The following is a 20,850-nucleotide window of genomic DNA, read 5'->3' on the forward strand; positions in this document are numbered from 1 at the left end:
ATTTCATTCTTCCTGAAAAGCACTTTGTAACTGCTATAAAGTGTTGTATATTTAGTTATTTACTGTGTTATTTATTGTGTAGTACATACAAGTGACCAGCACACAAGGCCATGTAAGACACCAAATACTGTTTGAGTAGTGAAACGAGAATATAACTTATAAATTGCAAACAAAGAACTTCGTCTTGTCTCAAACTTGATGAATAAAATCTGCCACAAAAATGTTCCTTTCCTAAAACATAAGTCGTTTTTTTTAATAATGATCCACCCAGAAGAACTCCTCAGAAATGAAAGACATTTTACTAAAAAGTGTAGTATTTATTATTATATATTTATTATCCTAGAAGTGTATTTTGTGTCTGTTGTAATTGTCGGACAAATTCAACAATTACAATTAAAGATAGACAGTCCTTAAATCATCATATGATGAGCAATAAAACAAGAAATGTACTTTTTTTTTTAATCAATCTTGCCTAAATCATGTAACAAAGTCAAGAGACCATTGGCTGTTTCTAAAGCTAATAGTAAAGCACCTGAATATAACACAGAGATCTTTGATTTTTGGTTAAATTATAACTAATATATGAATTATGTTTGCTTGCTTGCTTGCTAGATAGATAGCCAAATGTTTCCTCTAATACACACTGCATCATTTTAAGGGTGAAATGTATCTTTAAGTGTCCAATCTAAAGTTGGACACAGCTGAACGTCATTCTATGAGCCTTTCTAAATGAATTATCGTGTGTCACCATCCACTTTTTTCACCTGTCAGGGTGATGAACAAGAAACCTGCATGAATGGAGACAATTAAAGCCAAATACCGCAGTTATTTTTGGTCGCAAAAGAGCCTTTTTCACTGTGAAGTTGCACTTCAGAAGAGGTAATGTGATTTCCATCATAAGTAAACATGAGTAATATTTAAGTTGCGTAAAAGTACTTCTCCTTGGGCAGTATTTTTTTCCTCCTGAAGATGCTGAAACTTTTATTGGGTTTCACCACTACAGTTGCAATCATCTCTTCATCTTTCACTCATTTCATCCATTCTTCATCATTTAATTTTAATTCCTGAGTCACAAAAATGGCAAAATTAATTAGCTTGAAATCTCATTTTTTTTCTCCAATCAACAGAGAGACACATATTTTGAATTGAAACGATCATCTGCTTCCTGTGTGTTTACTGATCTGAGAACGGCCTCACCTCCTGATTTACACATGAGAATCAACTGTCGTCTGTATGACTTGTCGCTTGTGACATGGGATGTTAAGACTACGGTTTAACTCATAAAGTGGTTTCAGTGGTTGGGAACTGCAACCAAGCGATTAGTCTGACTGCAAATGAGCCTTAATGTACAACAGATTGTAAAGGCTGTCACTGAAGGGAAGTGGTTGGACTAAACGGAGGGGGTGAAAGTAAAGTGCTCAGTATCTGGGAACATGTTGGTCAAAATGCTGTGACAGTCAGGGGTCTATTGAAGTCAATATATGTTAAGTTTGTTGTCAGAAATTGATATGTAATGTTCTCTGTCTTGATTTTTCAGTTTTTGATATGCTAAAAACAATTATTAAAACAGTCAGGTTGAAATGAGAGTTTAAAAAAGTGAATATAACATCAAGTTTTTACTTTTTGCCGCCTTTTTCCTCTTCCCTGACAGCTTTGTCACGTGACTTGATGTGACCTACATAGAAAGGTCATTCAGTCAGAGCTGGCATGAAATACTACAGTTCAGTGAATCTGGAGTTGACAAGTAGCCCCGGGCGTCCTAATGAGATCAAAAGAGTATATTAGCACGTCAGATATAATCTCTGAAAATAAAAGAAGTATATGAGTTTCGTTTTTTTTTTCATTATGGAAGAAGAGGCGAAGGTAACGGGTAAGCTCAACAAGTCTGCGCTCGCCTCCTTTTCCCAGCTTTATTAGGTGTGTCAGAGGTGAATTACTCATAGTACTGTCTCACAGTTGATAGGAAAATGTTTGACCAGTTACCTTGTTGCTGTGTTTTGGAAAACACATGAATGACACATAATAAACAGACTGTCTGGTAGGATGAAGCTGTCTAAATGTCTAAAAGTTTTTTATTATAGTTGTATACCTGGTTTACCTTGACTGATGGAAATACTCATAAAGAGACGGTTAGCTGTGTCCAACTTTAGATTTGATACTTAAAGGAATACTTCTCCCTTAAAAGGATCATTTGTATATTAATTACATGAGACGTAGTGGAGGAATTGTTTTAAATAGTACGATTTTGGTGAAAATGCATGTATGATTGGATGAATGAGACTTGGATTATACTGCACGAGTTGTGTGAGAGTTCGTAAACAGATTTTTGGTATAGTTTTGCTGTTGTTAAACCTGGCATCCGTTTACTTCAATTCTTTAAGGATTTATTCTGTTTTCGCCCGTTTCTGGCTTCTCCGTTCACCGTGTAGGCACGCCAGAAAAACAATGTTTCCTCAAGAATTCAAGGTAACACGTGGTGAGTAATTAATATACAAATGGTCGCTGCAACACGTTCTTATCCCAACTCCTCACATACTGACGCTTTGTCAGACCCCACGGTGTCACTTTTCAGTCTCAGGAAACACATGCTTAATGTTGTGAATTAATCAAAAACACTTGCTTAGATTTAGGCAAAAAAACACCAAGTTAGGTTTAGGAAAAAACAACGGTTGGCCTTAAAATTCCTACGTTTTTACAGTGAAAATGTGACTGGACGTTGTGAATACGGGACACGAACGAACAGCTGATTGTAAAATGAAAGTGAAACGTAACGCACTGGACACGAACAGCGGCCTCCTGGATGAGTTCCACCTCCCCTCCCGCCCAACCGCTGTATCTCTTTCGCTCTTTGAACTATGTCACTACAGCACTTTCCCTGTGCGTGGGGCGGCTGTAGCTCAGTGGGTAGAGCGGGTTGTAACCACAAGGTTGGCGGCTCCTCATGTCCACAAGTCGAAGTGTCCTTGAGTGAGACACTGAACAAGTTGCTCCCCGGCTGCTTCACAGCAGCCAACTGCTCCTATACAACGCTTTGGATGGGTTAAATGCAGAGGTCGAATTTCATGTATGTACCTGCATGTACGTATATGACGATTGTCATAAAGTTTAAATTTACTGTTGCCGTGGATGGGTTTACATTGTAGTTAATGGAAAGCCCGGTGCATCTCATACTGACGCTAAAGGGTGCCTTGTCATAACAAAGCGTCGCTATTTGACGCCCTGGGAATGAGAACGGGCTGGTCATTTTGTGGGTGAAGTATTCCTTTAAGATACTCATCTGACAAGCTCTAACTCGGCACACTTGCTCAGAGGGGATCTCCTCCGCTGAAATGAAAAGGTGAGGAAAGTGTGTGTGTGTGTGTGTGTGTGTGTGTGTGTGTTTAATAGCTCACGGATGCCAAAACAAAGCGAAGCGATGTGACTGACAGAGTGACAACATGAAAGAGAGTCGTGAGAAAAGGGACAGAGCAAATAACTTCCAATCAAAGCCTCAGACACAGGAAGGCTGTCTCAACCGCGTTCAACCGCGTTCAACTGCATTCAACTGGTCATCAAAGACACTCAAAGTACACCGCCTCTTTCTCTCCCTCCACCAGCCTTCACCAATACCTCCTCCTCCTCCTCCTACACCTCCTCCTTCTATTATCGCCTCTCTCAGGGCCAAAGACGCGTACAAGCTGCAAGTAACTGAAGGCAGTTAAAGTCAACCGCTGTGAGGGCAGCGAGCCACCAGGTTGACAGGTCTGGTTGAACAGGTTCTGAGGGGAGAGGCTGATACTTGTTTAACTGCTAGGTTCGGCACACTGCTGCTGCTGCTGCTGCTGCTGAGGCCTCTCTATATAACATGCAGTCTTTGTGAAACACTGGTTTCACCTACTGACCTCCAAATCTGGATACATGCAGCACACATGAGGAGAAAATGTATATTGAAATTGATACTACCCATAAATCCAGCTATACAGTATGTCACAAATGTGTCTGCACTGGTTTGTTGTCACTCTCAAGCTCCTGAAACACATAAACAGACAGACCACATGAATCAGCAGGAACCGGCTAGGCGAGTGATGATTAAGCAACCTCGCGCCACACATGTAAATCCCATCTGCAGTTTTGCACCATTTTCTTTTTTCTCACAGACATCAAAGGAAGTGTCATCTGCAGCGTGAAACTTGGAGCGCTGCCTTTCAATAGACAAAATACACCTTGAAACTAAAAGCAGATCGACACTTCACACCTACTCCAAAGGCAGGAAATAGGAAAGAGAAAGAGGAAGTATCGGTGAACAGGAGACAAGCATGGGAAGAAAAGATATTAAGTCAGTGTGTGTCAATATTTTTCTGTTTGAACATAGAAAGTCACTTGTCTGCTCTCAGCTGTGCATCTTTGTTCATCACATGATGTACTCTTGAGGTCTCTGCCTTCACTGAGCCACACAGCCTATTTGTGAAGCTAAGTGGGAGCAGATAATGATGACTACTGTTCCTATTAGTTTGGGGGGTTTTCTTTGCTGTTTATTAATAGGAAACTCTTCCAACACATGACTTAACCATCATCTGTGAACTACTGCCGAAAAGGGGGCTACGGAACAATAGCGCACCAAAAAGATATGTGTGTTTGTGCTCAGCCTTGGCAACATCACCGACTCACTGAATCAGGCTCGAGTCTTTCATTTTATTTTTATTTTTTCCTGAAACTTTAAAACATTTTTTTTTTTTTTTTACATATTTTCAAAAAAGTATATCATGCCCACTTCCTAACCTCTACTCGATAAAAAACTAACCCATTTATAAAAGTTAAACATCATATAATCAAAACCGTACACCAGAATGATACCGTTATTTACACAAGCCCATTAAATTACAACATAAATTAGAAAATATTTACATCCAGGACAAGACACTGGATAAAATTATTTGTTTGGAATTTAATGTCTAATTAAAAACATTTTAAAAGAAAGAAATATATACATTTACACATGTTCTCACAACATACATACATACATACACACACTCTGGCAGGACTGACGTGGTTGGTAGGTTGGTGGTAACTTTTTAAATACTAAGAATGGCCTAACGCGGTCACCAAAATGACGCCGCCAGGTTTAAAAAAGATGGAGTAACAATGGAAGCATTGCTATGCCTGTAATCCACATGAACACTGGAGAGGCTGTAACGTCTCTGGTTTCTGACCAAACACAGACTGACAAACCCCCCCCCAAAAAAAATCGTCTTTTCTCATTCGGGCCTACATAAGATTCAAATCATCTTTTCATGAACAAAGCACAATAACACTGGAGCCATTTTGAAGTGGTTGTACAAATCGAGCACACACAAAAAAAACAGAAAGAAAGAAAATGAAGTGGATTTTCTTCTCTCTCTTTCTCATATAAAAATTGTCCTTTGCAAGTCCATTGAGACACAGGAAATCAGTGGATTTGCCTCCAGACAGAGCAGGAGGATGAGGTTGGGAGGTGGGGGGGGAGCTGAGAGGAATTCACAGCCACAGCAACTCATCTTGAAATGATGTCCTTTAGGGAGAAAAAAGACAGTACGCACTTTGTTCTTTTCCTCCTCTTGTCAACAGAGAGCAGGTCCCATCGTTGTAGCATCAGCACATTGGCAACTGCATAGTGGTTAGTGTGATATGGTGCGTTCGGGCTCCCATTAGGACCAGTACACGGGCGTCCACCGTAGGTGCCGGACTGATTTGCAGCCAGCATGTGACAAAATTCTTAGAAATCATCAACTCCTCAAAAAAATATGCTATAAATTCAACGGTGTGAGTAAACACACACGCTCACACTCACGCACAAATTCATCTCTCATAATGACAATACTTATTGATTTTTTTTTTTTTTAAAAGTCCAAAAAAAGGGCAGACAGGGCGGCAAGATGAAGGGGACTCTCAAAGGGGTTTCCGAGTTCGTAAGGATTCTCCGTTCTGAGCTCTCATTTCCTGTGCTTGTCCATTTTGTCGGCAGATTTGCTCCCACTGTCTGAGGACCCCTGGGTGTCGCTGCCGGAGCTCAGGTACATCTTGTCCACTTGTTTGAGCGCCTCGTTCAGGTAGTTCTGGAGCGAGGTCATGGCGGCGCAGATGGCCGGAGAGCCGAAGCCGTGAGTGATGAGGCTAAAGTGGGTCAGGCAGCCCTGGATCCCGGGCTCCATGATGGGGGCCGGCCGAGAGTTTCCCAGAGGCGAGCGGTCCTGAGTGAGCAGGTCGGTGAACTCCTTGCAGATTTGCCTGAAGGTAGAAAACCAGAATGATTTAGGAAGGAACACACGTACTGTATTCTCCAGTAATGAAAGCTCTAGATATGGTGCATTCATCTTCGCTAGAGGTGTACTCCCATGCAAATTAAAGGCACCGTACAGACAAGACACTTACTTGGCAGCAAGGAGCATGTTCTTGCGAGAGTTAACCTCGTTGCGTTCCACGTGCGGCCTGCCCAGGTATTCAGCTATCGCCTTTGCAGGGAACTCTGTCTCACACACGTAGCCAAAGTCTCTTGCTAAATGAACAGCTTCACCTAAGAGAAGAAGAAGAAAACAAACCTTGTAAGAGAAAAGGAAAAAGTCCGAGACACTTGGCTCTTGGTCTCGAACCAAATATATTTATGAAAGAATAAAGATTATTATAATTTGCACAGACATTATCACTGCATGTCCTCCGGCAACACTGGGCAAAGATCAAATAGCAAGCTGGCCGGCTTCGGCAATTTATCAATTCAGAGCGTTATACGATGCAGCGCCGTTTTGGACCCGACACACACAAGCATCAAGGCACATGAAGTGAAGCAGCTGAACTACAGAATAATCAGCTGTGCTCAGTCTCCTAGCTCAGGGGGAAGAGGAGCTAGCGAGATGAATATATTTCCGTCTTGAGGGTGGTTTGACTTGCATGGTCATAATGGGCTTATGCGGATAAATGCTAGCAGAGAGCGCCCGCGGCGCCAACAGCACCGCTTATTGATAGGCACGCACATCACTTGAGGATGCGGGCGGCTATTCAGCAGCGCAATCTTTAAGGTCAGCAGGCCCTCCTGGCGAGCCGAACACAAGATAACAAGGCTTAATTCAGCTTTGAAGGTCTCTAAATAACACACGCCTGCAGTCATTCTCCTGCACAGAATCATCAGCCCCATTTATAAAAAATTAGACGTGTAGGGAGCAAAGAGAGGGAAAATATTCTACCTCAGCCCGCGGCAGGTAGATGTGGTTAACGCGATAACGTTTGCGTGGCGAAGTGTCACTGTCTGGCTACGGTATGATGACTGATGTTTTAGTATTCAAGGCACTGACAAAATGGAAGTGAAGGTGTCGTGCTGTGTCGTCATTATGACTACGTAACTTTCTGATATTATAATAACTGACGATCATGTTACATGATGCAGACATTTAAAGGAAGAATATATCAGACCATGTCAAATAATACAATCGTAACAGTGGTAGAATTGGTGCTGAAATGTTTTGTGAGTGTTGTGCAGCTCACATTCAAGCAAATCTGATTTTGTCTAAATGGACAGAATCACCGTGGGAACCAAAAGAAACAGCTAACATTCCCCAAGAAAGAAAACTTTACTTCAAGTATTTCAACAATGAACAGTGTTTGGAGAAGAAAGAGTTAAGATATCGCACGGTACTTAAAACACACACACATGCTATGTGAATGAGATTGACGTTCTCACACTAATATGGCGACATTCCAGCCGCCGCAAACAGCAATTACACCCGAGAAGACGCTGTGCCCTAGTGAGTGACATGTCCTACCTTCTACTAGTGAGGTAAGCAGGGTGACATTGGCGGCCTTCCTTCTTCCTGCAGGCAGGTTGAGCCCGATCTTGTCCAGCTTTTCTCTCAGAGAGCGACCTCCGTTTTTTGACTTGGCTCTGCAGAAGAAGAACACAATGTTATTGTCTACATTATTTATGTTTGTGGTAAATTGGCAAAGGAGCATTTGCCAATCCCTTCACACATTTCCCTTTGATTAGTATCTGCATAAGGGCATTTCACCCATAAATCCAGACTGCAGACATAACCTGTCAGAGGAGGTCTTGCCCTCACTCCTGCACTCTTGATAACAAATAAATCACACAAACAGGCCCTCCTGACCTAAAAAACACGAACACAAGTGATGCTTCCGCTCAAAAAGCGCGGCAGAGAAATCCCTCGTTTGCAGAAACACTTAAACTCCCCACTTGCGTTGGCCGATCCGGTTTTACGCATGACTGGAGGGCGAGCTCTCCCTCTCCACGGCGGCGGGTGAGAGAGGGAGCATCTTTAAGGGAGGCATATGTGTGTACGAGTGCACCCCCACCCCCACCCCCTCTTCCCCCTGTCCCTCTGCTAACGATCCCCCTCCTAGTGCTATATGACCTACTTAAAAATGTCTGTGATTGTGCATGTGTGTGTGTGTGTGTCAGCATTAACAACACAGGCACATGGGAAGTGGCAAACGTGCACTCCAAGCACAAAACGCTCCAGTCAGGGGTGTTGGGTAGCACATACTGTAACCTCACAGTCCCTCAACAGACTGCCACACTAACATATGTGCCATAAGGTCAACTGCGCTTGCCACGGATAAGCCTACCCACGACGAATACACAAATGCACACACACCCACAGATTGGTACGATTGGTACTAACTGTGTTGATGTAACCTATCCCTGGAGGAAGCAGAGAACCAAAATTGCAGACCACACAAAGAATGTCACGAACCTTACGCAGAAAAAACTGATGAGCCGGAGCAACAGAGCCGAGCTGTGTTTTTAGAAAAAAAGCCTTTTCCCCATGGGCTGCTGAGCTTTAGTCTAGAGCTGCGACTCCTCAGTTTGATGAGTATTTATATCTGAGACGACCTTATCAAAAGCTTGCAGATAACAGATATTTAAAAAACATGGAAATGAATTATGTTTGAGTTAGTTTCCCTTGTTTTTTTTGTGAATCTAGTGTATTCCTGTTATGTTGAAGACTTTTACAAACAGCAACAACAGGGACATATCATTAAATCTTGAGCTCTGACCTGCGTAAAACACCTCCCAGCAGCGATGCGTTGAGGCACTCAGGGGGCGACAGACGTCTCTGGACCTCGGCCACGGTAACCTTGTACTTGGATGTCGAACTCAGCAAGGAGAGGCGGCCCGGTACGGAGCAGAACACCTCTGTGGGGTTCGACACCATGCCCAGGAGGGACTCTTTCTGGTAAGGAAGACCCAGCGCGTTGCCTTTGGGTAGAGTGACAGGCCCTGGAGGGTGAAGGAGGAAAAAAAGAATGTGGGTAAGCTGAAGAGTGAAGAAGAACAAAAGCAAAAAAAAAAGAGATTCTGGTTGTGCAACAGAAGTGGTTTATATGTGCACTTTTCCTGTGTATGTACATAAGCTCTAAATCATCATAATCCTTTCTGTGCAACAGGGAATCTGTGTTTTCTTGTTATCACAAGCAAGAGTGTGTATGCAGCTCTGCACGACTGAGAAAACCAGTAAAGACTTTTGAAATATTGTGTAGTTTTCCAAACATTGGATGCCCTCATGCCAAACACCATCCACAAACAGGTACACACATACAGCCCCTCGTCTAAGCCACAGATGCACCTCAGAACCATTTATTATTTGGTCTCAAAAGGCTATTCTAGACGATGTGTGAGTGTTTTTGCTGCTTCTAAAGTCAGACGAAGTCTTTAACCAAACACCCACCCCCCCCCCCCCCCCCCCCCCCCCCCCCCTCCCCACAAAAGCACTCGGACAAACAAAACAGCACAGCACACTAAAAAACAGAGCTATCTTCATCCTCACCCGCAAGAATGCCCCCCTGATAATAAGTCCTCTGTAAGCGATCAAGGTTCCTGCCACCTCGCAGTCCTAATACTGAGACAAAAAATCACAGAGTCACATGGCTGCTTTAAGGCTCCTCTGGGGCACATGGCTGGGGAATGACATGCCATTGTTTACAAAGTGGAAAACCTAGATTGCCCAGAGCGTGCCCTTGAGCATGGGAACAATATAATGAGCCTTCACTTGTTTCCGTAACAAATAATGAATGAAGACTGGTTGGTTTGTTGTGCCGCGCAAATGGCTTCCTGCATGTAACTAGTATCGTATTATTGTCACAGTTTTTTGCTATAATGCTTTCGAAAACAAAAACAACACAATATTCACTGTAAAATATCACATAAATAAAAATCATTGAATTAAGCACACTGCTGGGATATTGGTCAGGCATGATAGTGAGAAAATAAAGCATGAGGTTTACAGTTTAAAATGAAAGGTAAAACCTGTATTTCATAATACTTTTTATAGATTTTTGCAGCATTTAATCTATCTATCTATCTATCTATCTATCTATCTAACTAACTATCTATCTGTCTAACTAACTATCTATCTATCTATCTATCTATCTATCTATCTGCCTGTGTATGGTTTGAATAAATGTGAAAAGAAAGATAAGCAATAGAATAACGTTGCTCTAGCTGATCTCTGGCTCAAAGTCTGTTTAATGAAGCCCTGGTGACAAAACAGCGGGAATAAGTTCTCCCTCAAAACAGTTCATGTCCCGACAAATAACTAAACTGTCCTTCACATGCGAGCCTAATGCCACACCCTGCCAAAAAGCTGGTTCTGCAGAGCCAAACACTGCTCCAAGATCATCTCATAATTTCCTGTTAACGTGCACTGAAAAGAGCTGCAATTGCACAGCTTAACCAGCCTAAAGATGATCCAAAGCTTTCCTACTCTCTCTCTCTCTCTCCCTCTCTCTCACAGTCAACACCGAGAGTTGTGAGATTGCTCAATTTTCATGTCTTGTCAGCTGAAGCCTGTCGTTTTTTTTTTTTTTTTTGAAAGGGATCAGTTCTTTCCCACTGGGCACCCATTCAAGCACCTTCACCAACAGAATAGGCCAAGGATCACATCCAGCTTAGATAAGTGCATCTCATGGTCTATGAGGATTATCAGTGTGTGCAGTGCAAGTACAAATACAAGACTGTACTCTCGAACTGAGTGCCCTGACATGCCACTATAGAAGTAATTGTTATGACAATTCCAAGTATGTAGAGAGTGAGAAAAAAAAAAAAAAATGACGGTGCTTACAGTAAATTTCCAGCCCTTGCCAGTAATTACTGCATCTCAATAGGCACATGTACCCCAGGCAGCATTTTCCAAAACTTGTTTTTTTTCTTTTCAAATGTGGGTTCTTTTTAGGATTGAAGATTATTAGATTATTCATAAACATGCAATAAACTCACCTTTTTTGATGACTGTCTGATCTGCCATAATAACACTGTGGTCATCTACATGCTGATAAAAAAAAAGAACAGAAATAGCAATAAGCAATCCTATGCATTATTTTAAAAAACACACACACCAATTATAGAGACATAGCTATAGCTGAAATTAATTCATGTTACAATAATCAATGTCTGTTTTGTTTTTTTGCCTCTTTCATGCAAAACAAAGAAAATAATATGGCTATTTCCAATATGGAAGGCTATATTAATATATTTAATGAGTTGATGGTGATTGTTTTTTTAACTTCCAATGTGATCAGTATGTTTGATATACAATAACAATTAATTTTAGCTTTTATTGTATACTTGAATCAAGTCCTAAATTGTATTGTGGTATTTGGCTATACCTGTGTCAGCAAGTAAACTCTGCACACACACACACACACACACACACGCACACGCACACACACACACACACACACACACACACACACACACACACACACACACACACACACACACTGACCTCCATATCCTCTAAAAGTGTAATTTCAAGTATCTCAATGAAACCCACTCACTTGAAAAGAAAATAATATGGCTATTTCCAATATGGAAGGCTATATTAATATGATATCTTTAATGAGTTGATAGTGATTGTTTTTTTAACCTCCAATGTGATCAGTATGTTTGATATACAATAAAAAAAGGAATACAATTTAGCTTTTATTATATACTTGAATCAAGTCCTAGTCCGGCTCTCTATATGGTGGGCGAATAAGGAAAAAGTACCAAGCAATAATAGATATATAGATATTTGTGTAGGTATACACTATATAGAGCCTATATTGAAAACCTTTTTCCTGCCTTTGAGTAAGAGATGTTGTGAATGAGGAAATAGAGTGATTTAATATGACATTTGTGTTGTGTTATTGTGATATTTGGCTATACCTGTGTCTGCAAGTAAACTCTGCACACACACACACACACACAGTGACCTCCAATATGGAAGGCTATATTAATATGATATCTTTAATGAGTTGATGGTTTTTGTTTTTTTGTTTTTTATTGTTTTTTAACCTCCAATGTGATCAGTATGTTATACAAAAGGAATATATTTGAACTTTTATTGTATATTTGAATCAAGTCCTAAATTGCATTGTGGTATTTGGCTATACCTGTGTCTGCAAGTAAACTCTACACAAACACACAGTGACCTCCATATCCTCTAAAAGCGTAACTTCAAGTATCAATATTCAATGTCTGTCTTTTTTTTTTTTGCCTCTTTCATGCAAAACAAAGAAAATAATATGTCTGTTTCCAATATGGAAGGCTATATTAATATCTTTAATGAGTTGATGGAATTAATTTTAGCTTTATTGTATACTTGAATCAAGTCCTAAATTGCATTGTGGTATTTGGCTATTCCTGTGTCACCCAGTAAACTCTGCACACACACACACACACACACACACACACAGTGACCTCCATATGCTCTAAAAGTGTAATATCTCAATGAAACCCACTCACTTGAACATCCTCCAGGCCGTGCCCCATGTCGTGCATCCCCATGTTATCCCCAATAACAGACGCCTCTATGCTGTGCACATGTGGAGGCAGCAGCTCCGGCCTCCGGAAGCCTTCCCTCCTCACCCCGCCGGATCCGCCATCCAGGCCGAGGATCTGACTCGCCAGGCCGCCGCTCCTCCCGTGAGCTCCCAGCCCGTCCTGGCCCTGCCGGCCGGGCCACTGCTGCTGGTTGGACGACGGCGACTGGTGGAGGGAGTTGATGTTGAACGGGTCGCCCAGGTGGGAGTAAGGGTCGCCGGACTGCTGGTAGGAGATGGGCTGGTAGGGAGGAGGGAAGTAGGGCGGCTGGAAGTCCGAGCTGGCCGAGTGAGAGAGGGAGGGAGACGGGCTGTAGAGGTGCTGACTGACCGCTGGAAGGTGAGGCAGCCGGGGGTTCCCATTGCTGCTGCCGTCGTGTCTCTCCTAAAGGGACAGGACGAGAAGAGAGACAGGAGACAGGTCAGCTGATGACAAGAAGGCAGGTAGTGATGACGTTTATTGTCCCTTAAGGGGATATTATACCCACTGGCATGGTGTCCACTAAAGATGCAGATAATGGTTTAGAGAAGAGTGTGGATATATTTAGACTATTATTTTATTATTAGAATCAGAATCAGAATCAGAATCGTGTTTATTGCCAGGTGTAAGAGGTATACACTAGGAATTTGCTTTGGTTTTGTTGGTGCAAGTTAAACAGTATAATAACAAAAGAATAGATACAAACGTTAGAATAAAATAAGAATACACATATTGAATTTCTACCAATATACCATATACAAAATAAGCTATAAACAAAAATAAACATGTAGGGCATATAGGAAAGAAAGATGGCTACTTTATTATTTGAATTGTGATGACATTTGTCCCTTAAGGGGATAATATTACCCACTGGTATGGTGTCCACTAAAGATATAACTAATGGTTTAGAGAAGAGGGTGGATATATTTAGACTATTATTTGATCATAGATAGATGTGTAGTAACTTTATTGATCCCGAGGGAAATTCAAGTTTCCAGCATCACAGTTCATTAATATTTGGTTTAAAAAGAGCTGGAATATATTTGTCTATTAATCAAAGAGCTGTTTTTCAATTTTTTTGTTCAAGTCAAAATCAAGTCACAAGTCATTGAGGACAAGTCCTTGTGAAGCCACAAGTCATAAATAAAGCAAGTTTCTAGTCAATTTCAGGTTTCACACAGACTAGTAGATCCTATTTCAACATTTTCCTTTAAAAGCTGTTAATATTGTTTTTTTTTTTTTGCCTAATTAGAGCTGAAAAGATTTGTCCATCAATCAAATAGTAGACAGATCAACAGGAAAATGTATAGACTGTATAGAAAAAATGCCCAAAAAGGTCATAGGTTTCTCTCAAATGCGAATATTTGCTGTTTTGTCTTAGTTTTTTAGTTATTATTTTGTCATATCAAGTCTCAAATCCTTGGGGGCAAGTCCAGGTGAAGTCATAAAGCAACTTTCTAGTCAATTTCAGGTTTCACACAGACTACATAGATAGATAGATAGATAGATAGATAGATAGATAGATAGATAGATAGAAACTTTATTGATCCTGAGGGAAATTCAAGTTTCCAGCATCACAGTTCCACAGTGCAAAAAGGCAGTAAAAAAAGTTAGTAGTGCAAAGTACAAAGTACAAAAAAATATACACCAGATATAAAAATACAAGGAGATAAAAGTGAATATAGTGCTATTATTAGGGCGTACAGGAAAGAAAGATGGTTACTTTATTATTTTTGAATGAAATTCAGTTGAATTATTTAATTTAATTTAATTATAGCCTATATAATATTATTCTCACTTGTTAGTAAAGATTAATTTGTTTACTTTACTTATTTATTTTTATAAATTATGCTACCTTTGGAAAATACATGTTGTACTATTATAATAATAATAATAATTATTATTATTATTATTATTATTATTATTATTACTACCGTTGTTGTTGTCATCGAAATAATTATTGTTAATTTATTCTGAATTTAATTTATTTTAATTTAATTTATTATTTATTTACATTACCAAACTGACTTTTTAGCTGCTTTTTGTCCACCTAGTGTCGTCTGTTATGCTGACCGTTTATGATTTCCATTTTATCTTAGTTATTATCTTATCTTATCATTATAGCATAAGATAAAAATCAACCTATATAGTCAGTCACCCTTGCTGTTGTTGATTGATACACTTTAGTTGGATGTCAATCATAAAAGGCACTTTTTTTTTTCTCCTTCGTTTTTGTAAACTCTTATCGAAACTCACCTCACAGTCATCCTCGTACTTCACGTTGTCGGCTAATTTCCACAACATCCTCACAGAGAATAAAGGCTCTCCGTTATAAAACAACAACAACAAACAAAAAAAAGAAAAAAGAGTAAAAGAAAAAAGAAATCTTGTCGCCTGCGAGTTAATAATCCAGGTAAGAAATAAAACCCAAGAGCTTCCTGGTGATCATGAACCACCACCTTGTTCTGCAGCTGCTTGAAGAGACGGAGTTGTGTCTGAAGTGACCGACTGACTGACTGACTCTCCAACCTCAGAGAGGAGTTTCACAACAGCCACTATGGGAGAAAATAATCAGCAATATTTCCCCCCCAGTCCGTCCGGTCAACGTGTTGTGTCGTTGTGTTGTGGAAGCGACTGAAAACGGCGCATATAAGAAACTTGACTCCCTCTTATGGACGAAAAAGCGATGTTCAGTCTTATTGGTGCGCATATGAACACTGTACAGCCGCTCCGAGGGGGCGTCGCTCTGCGTGATGACGTCAGAGAGAAGGGAGAATGCAATTAGTGCTGATTGGCGGGACAGCGGACCAATCAGAGCTCTGTCCGTCTGTACACTGTCACACATTTATTAAACCCACTGACTTTACTTACTAGAGCACCACGTTTAGTATCTCAACACCTACTAGTTTGTTTCACTGTGTTTGTTGTTGTTATATCCCCTCAAAGCTCCATCAGTATGAAAGCAGGGCTTTCTTTAAATGTGTAGGAGGAGGACACCTGTAGGCTCTGTTTGGGATTATATTCCTTTCAGACATAGCCTATACTAAAATGATGGTTAACGGAGAGATTCAAAATTATAGTTTTCTTTTTTAAACAATATTCCTCAAATTATTGAAGAAGCAACTAATTTTCACTTGTTTCTGCTTTTAAAAAAATATATTAAAAATTATTATTTACTATTAAATTATTCATTACGAGTGCCATACAATTTGTGTCAGAACCAACACAACTCGGATTAAAATTATATATATATATATATATATATATATATATATATAAATAGAGAGAGAGAGATTAAAATATTCCTCCAATTATTAAAGAAACAACTGACTTTTACTTCTTGCTTTGTAAAAAAATATATATATAATAAAAAGCTTTAATTACGAGTGCCATATAATTATGTCAGAACACAACTCGGATTAAAATTATAGTTTTTTTTATATTCCTCCAATTATTAAAGAAGCAACTAATTGTCACTTGTTGCTGAGTAAAAAAAAAATAAATAAAAAAAGCTTTAATTACAAGTGCAATACAATCTGTATGACAACCAACACAACTCGGATTAAAATATATATATATGTTGTTTGTTTTGTTTTTTTGTTTTTTTTAAATGTCCCTCCAATTATTAAAGAAACAACAAATTGTCACTTGTTGCTGAGTAAAAATAATAATAAAAAGCTTTAATTGAGATTGCCATACAATGTATGTCAGAACCAACACAACTCTGATTAAGTAATGTTGCAGTGATGGGTTGCTAGGTTACTGAGTACCCCACGGTGAGGTTATGACGCTCAGTGGAATGCCTCTCGGCCAATCACAGGGCAGGTGTTCTTAATTTAACAATAAAATAGACGCGACATGTTCTGTTTATTATAATAGAAAAAAAAGGCCAACATTTGTTTCAGAGTTTTTAAGTAGGTTAATAAAACCTATTAATTGTATTAAAGTCAGGATATATGCCTAACAATATAAATAACTGCATTTATTGCAATTGTTATCAATTATTTGAATTGCACGTAATCACGTAAAGTTGGCCTCTTATTTTTATTTCCTGTTTTTAAATTATTTTTTATAAATTATTATTATTATTATTATTATTATTATTATTGTTGTTATTATTATTATTATTATTATTATTATTCGCAGTGGTATTCACATTAACTGTTATCACACGTATAGTAGAATAACAGCCTATACTGTATATATGTTCTTTATGCATGCTACTTAACTTGGCTAAATCTTTGCACTCATCGTGTTTAACGACTCAAATAACATTGGTTGATTTTGAGTTGCAAATAAGCAAGATATTAAGATAATGCACCTCTCCTATGTGAATGTATAAATAGAATCATAGTGATTCAAATAAAGCCCAAACATTGTGATGTCGGTGTTTCACAGTGGTGGTTAAGTGGCTGTTTCAAACCGCATTAAGCCCGAGGCTTTAGCAGCATCATTCTCAGAAAAACCTCTAAAGCTCAAAGGAGCTCAACAAACAACTCTTTCTTAACTTCATTTACATTTTTGGTGGAGACTTTACAATGTACAAAACAAGGCTGCTTTCTTTGAAGCTTTGATATGCATCAAAACCCAAAGTAAGGACAAAAGATGTTTGTTTTTCTTCTTTTTTTTTAATTATAACGAACCAACTGTCCATTTTTATGTTTATTTTATTTTATTTTTTAACCTTTTTTTAAATTCAGCATTATAAAAGATCTCCTTCCTCAACAGAAAACAGGCCTATACTGTAAACGTCCATTATTTTGGAATCATTTCATAATTGGTTTTGTATCATTTGACGACTAAATGTCAGATTATAATTTGTGAGATTAATGGACAGAGCTTTGTGTTTTTAGGATAACAGCCTGTGGCGTCAATGCACCCAAGCTGTGATGATCTGATGGGAACAACAGGACGTGGACGACCGAGAAGGATTATCTCTGTTTTATTGCGTGTTTGGTCCTTGGCTTGTTGTGATGCGAGGCAGAAGTGAAATGCGCGCTGATTAAATGTTATTTTACGTTGAGACTGAGCAGCAGACCTAAAGGGAGTTAGTCACGCTTGGCCTGACTGTGATGATGTTTTCAACAAATCTGATGCTCAGCTTGTCATTTTAATGACAGCTCCACTGCAGTGACAACCCACTCAGCTGATGTCAGGTGTAAAGATTAAATGGATCCATGCCCAGACAAACTGAAACATGTCACCCAAATCAAGGATTTTTCAATTTGGTTTTCCTATAAACATACTGCCCATATATATAAAACAAATAATTGTGTTTTAAGGCTGCTTTTGATGTGGCTTTTCAAAATAACTACCAACAGGGCACTATGTTGTGAAAAGAGAGAAAATCTATTTTTAATACAAAATATACAAACAACAGTTTCTATTTACATAGTAAAACCAAATATTCCCACTAGACCTTTTTAAGATCACTCAGTTGATGACCATTTAATATGAATGGTCTCTTGTGGTTTTTCCAAGCATTATGAAGATAAAACAAAATTGAATTTCCAAAACAGTTCCAGTCAGCAAGTCACTATTCAGATTATATTCACATGATTATGTTATATGACCTATATTATGGTAGGCCTATAAGATAAGATAAGATATTCCTCTATTAGTCCCACAGTGGGGGAATTTGCAATAATATTAGAGTATGTTTGTTTATTATTCAGTGGCATAGTGACTTTAACTGCATTTGAATCACTTATGATATCCCTCTATTCCTGCAGGACTTTTATAATTCAACATAAAAAAAATAAACATGTAGTTATTTTGTAGAAATTATGAGAGAAATGTAGAGAAGAGAAATACACCCATGACTATTATTTTTATTGAAGGTCTATTTCAGTTTAAAAAAAATAGCCTCAATGGTTTGTAATCCAGTATAGCCTCAAACCAAACTACTCTGAGTTTTTGAGATAATAAAGCCTCCTTGGCCTTATTGGCATTAATCACGGGGCTATTCAGACGCGCCATTTCAAACAGGTGATTATGGTGGAAAGTAATAAAACAAATATAGGCTCAGCAGCAATAAAGCGATAAAACACGATGCAGGTTGAGTTAAACTAAGTCAGCTGTATAAGAGTGAAAAACACAGGAATGTACTCACCCTCCAGTCTATCCTCTCCAGTACAGACATCTGCGAGGCTCCGGTCGCAGCAGTAGATCCAGCAGAGACGCAGCAGAATGAGTGAAACCATCAGAGAGCTGCACGTTGAACCACTTCACCTGACGCTGGCGCACTGCGCATGCGCCATCCGGTGTAATACACCTGAGTGGGATAAATCAAAACAATCCATCTATATAGTTCCTCGATAAAAAAAACACGCATTTATGATGTTTTATATGAAGCAAGATGTATATTAAAATGGATTGAGGGGAGAAAAGAAGCGCACAAATGTATTAAAAGAACATTATGTATTTTTTTTAAATAAAACAAACTGAATAAAGATAAAGATAGAATTATTGTTAATCTCATATAATTATCTGCTACTGTTGAGTAAAAAAAAAAGAAACAATGTCATAAAGTGTAAGAAAAGGTGAGAATAAGACGTGGGGAAATTTTCAAGATGAGGTAATTCCACCCACAAAAAGCCACATCGCCTCAGGCTGACCAAAAGAATCTGCTTTCAAAACCACTGAGGCTTTTTAAGGCCTAAAATGGCTCTGGTTATCTGATCTCCCAAATACTTTAGCTTAATCTAATGAACAGATCAAAGTGTCTTCGCTATGTGGTGGAGAATGTAGCTTACACATCTTGTTCTGAGAAAAATAACCTGCAAACACCTGCCATGAAATAAAGCCTCATCAAACAATGCAAATAATTAGGACTTATAATGGAAACAACTGTGCGTGTTTATAGCCTATTAACATTTTCACATTTCTAAAAATAAATAAACATTTTAATTCCTATGTCTAATGTCTTTTAATCTATTTTGCCTTACTTGCAAAAGACCAGCTCTATTTTGTTTCTTGAAAAAAAAAAAATAGCTATTAAGCCCATGATTTCCAACTATATTTGAATTAAAATATTTATGCTATGTATATGGTCTTAATGAATGAAAGTTTAACATCAATGCTATTTAAATGTTATTGTAGTTTGTTACAAATGTTCAAATAAATCTATTTGAAGATGCGTTCAACAACTGCAGCTACTATAGTTCTTTTATTTTTAGGCCATCACATTCGCTCTTGCAGGATTTGGTAAATGAATCTTTAAAAACATCCATTCAAATAAAAATGTATCTCCCAAAATTATAGGGCCACCTTAAAACCAATCCTGTGCTTTGAAAAAAATGTTATTGAAATATATAAAAGCAACGAAAGGGCAGCTAGAAAATGCATCTGTCTTTGCTCCTGCTGCAAAGACAAAGAGTTTATATGATTACTATAAGAGATCAATTAAAAAAAAAAAAAACTTCCATGAGCTTATGTGGTTCTTATTATTGATGCATTATTTCTCTGTAAACCACCTATTCGATGATCTAACGTGCTCAGCAAGACATATATATATCAACAACAAACAGAAAAACAACATGCCATAGACTGCTGCTGGATGAAGACAAGAGTACACAGTGTTTATTTAAATTTGAGCCACAATGATTGGATTATTTATGGTGTAACTTACATTTAATGAGAAGCAGGCAGACTCCCCTTTGTATGTTTTCTCTTTCTACCCTTCGACCAGCTCCAGTCTGTAAAATCACAGAGTGATAAAGACGACTCTGCTGCTGCCTGCTGGCTGCATCCTCACATTACCACAGTTCAGTATCAGTGGATCTAGTTTATCTTAACTCATATAGACAGTAAAATATTCATATATTTTACCAAGTACATTTACTCAAGTGCTGTACTTAAGGTCATATTTAAGGCACTTGTACATTATTTGAGTATTTCCACTGTATACTTCTACTGCACTACATTTCAGAAGGAAATATAATGTACTTTTTACTCCCCTACAGTGAATAAAAGTCAAAATTAGCTGTACAACTGTTAAATGCTACACATTAATGCAAGATGTAGGTGTAATTTTAAGAATACAT

At 38.7% G+C, this 20,850-nt stretch overlaps 1 protein-coding gene across 4 annotated transcripts; it reads right to left on the bottom strand.

Annotated features, from left to right (window-relative positions):
- Positions 1-4,657: 4,657 nt before the first annotated feature.
- tfap2c (transcription factor AP-2 gamma (activating enhancer binding protein 2 gamma)) lies at positions 4,658-20,498 on the bottom strand. Of its 4 annotated transcripts, XM_037772552.1 has the most exons (9): positions 20,436-20,498; positions 18,918-19,079; positions 12,749-13,210; positions 11,240-11,291; positions 9,792-9,863; positions 9,022-9,244; positions 7,770-7,888; positions 6,388-6,529; positions 4,658-6,243 (listed from the first exon to the last, which is right to left on the bottom strand). In XM_037772552.1, exons 2-9 carry the CDS (start codon positions 18,945-18,947, stop codon positions 5,949-5,951), a joined length of 1,395 nt encoding a protein of 464 aa, XP_037628480.1. In that variant the 5' UTR covers positions 18,948-19,079; positions 20,436-20,498; the 3' UTR covers positions 4,658-5,948. The 4 variants fall into 4 exon arrangements, with proteins under 4 accessions (XP_037628480.1, XP_037628497.1, XP_037628472.1 ...); XM_037772569.1 differs by lacking the exon at positions 9,792-9,863; XM_037772544.1 differs by lacking the exons at positions 18,918-19,079; positions 20,436-20,498 and adding an exon at positions 15,062-15,473.
- Positions 20,499-20,850: the final 352 nt, after the last annotated feature.

This window comes from Sebastes umbrosus, chromosome 1, assembly GCF_015220745.1.
Source record: "Sebastes umbrosus isolate fSebUmb1 chromosome 1, fSebUmb1.pri, whole genome shotgun sequence".
NCBI lineage: Eukaryota > Metazoa > Chordata > Actinopteri > Perciformes > Sebastidae > Sebastes > Sebastes umbrosus.

Excerpts from the sequence above, each read along its gene's own strand:
- tfap2c (XM_037772544.1), bottom strand. The coding sequence starts at position 15,109 with ATGTTGTGGAAATTAGCCGACAACGTGAAGTACGAGGATGACTGTGAG. Across the intron at positions 9,864-11,239 it reads TCAGACAGTCATCAAAAAAG|TATTAGGACTGCGAGGTGGC; the intron begins GTGAGTTTATTG and ends TTTTTGTCTCAG. Across the intron at positions 9,245-9,791 it reads TCAGGGGGGCATTCTTGCGG|GGCCTGTCACTCTACCCAAA; the intron begins GTGAGGATGAAG and ends TTCACCCTCCAG.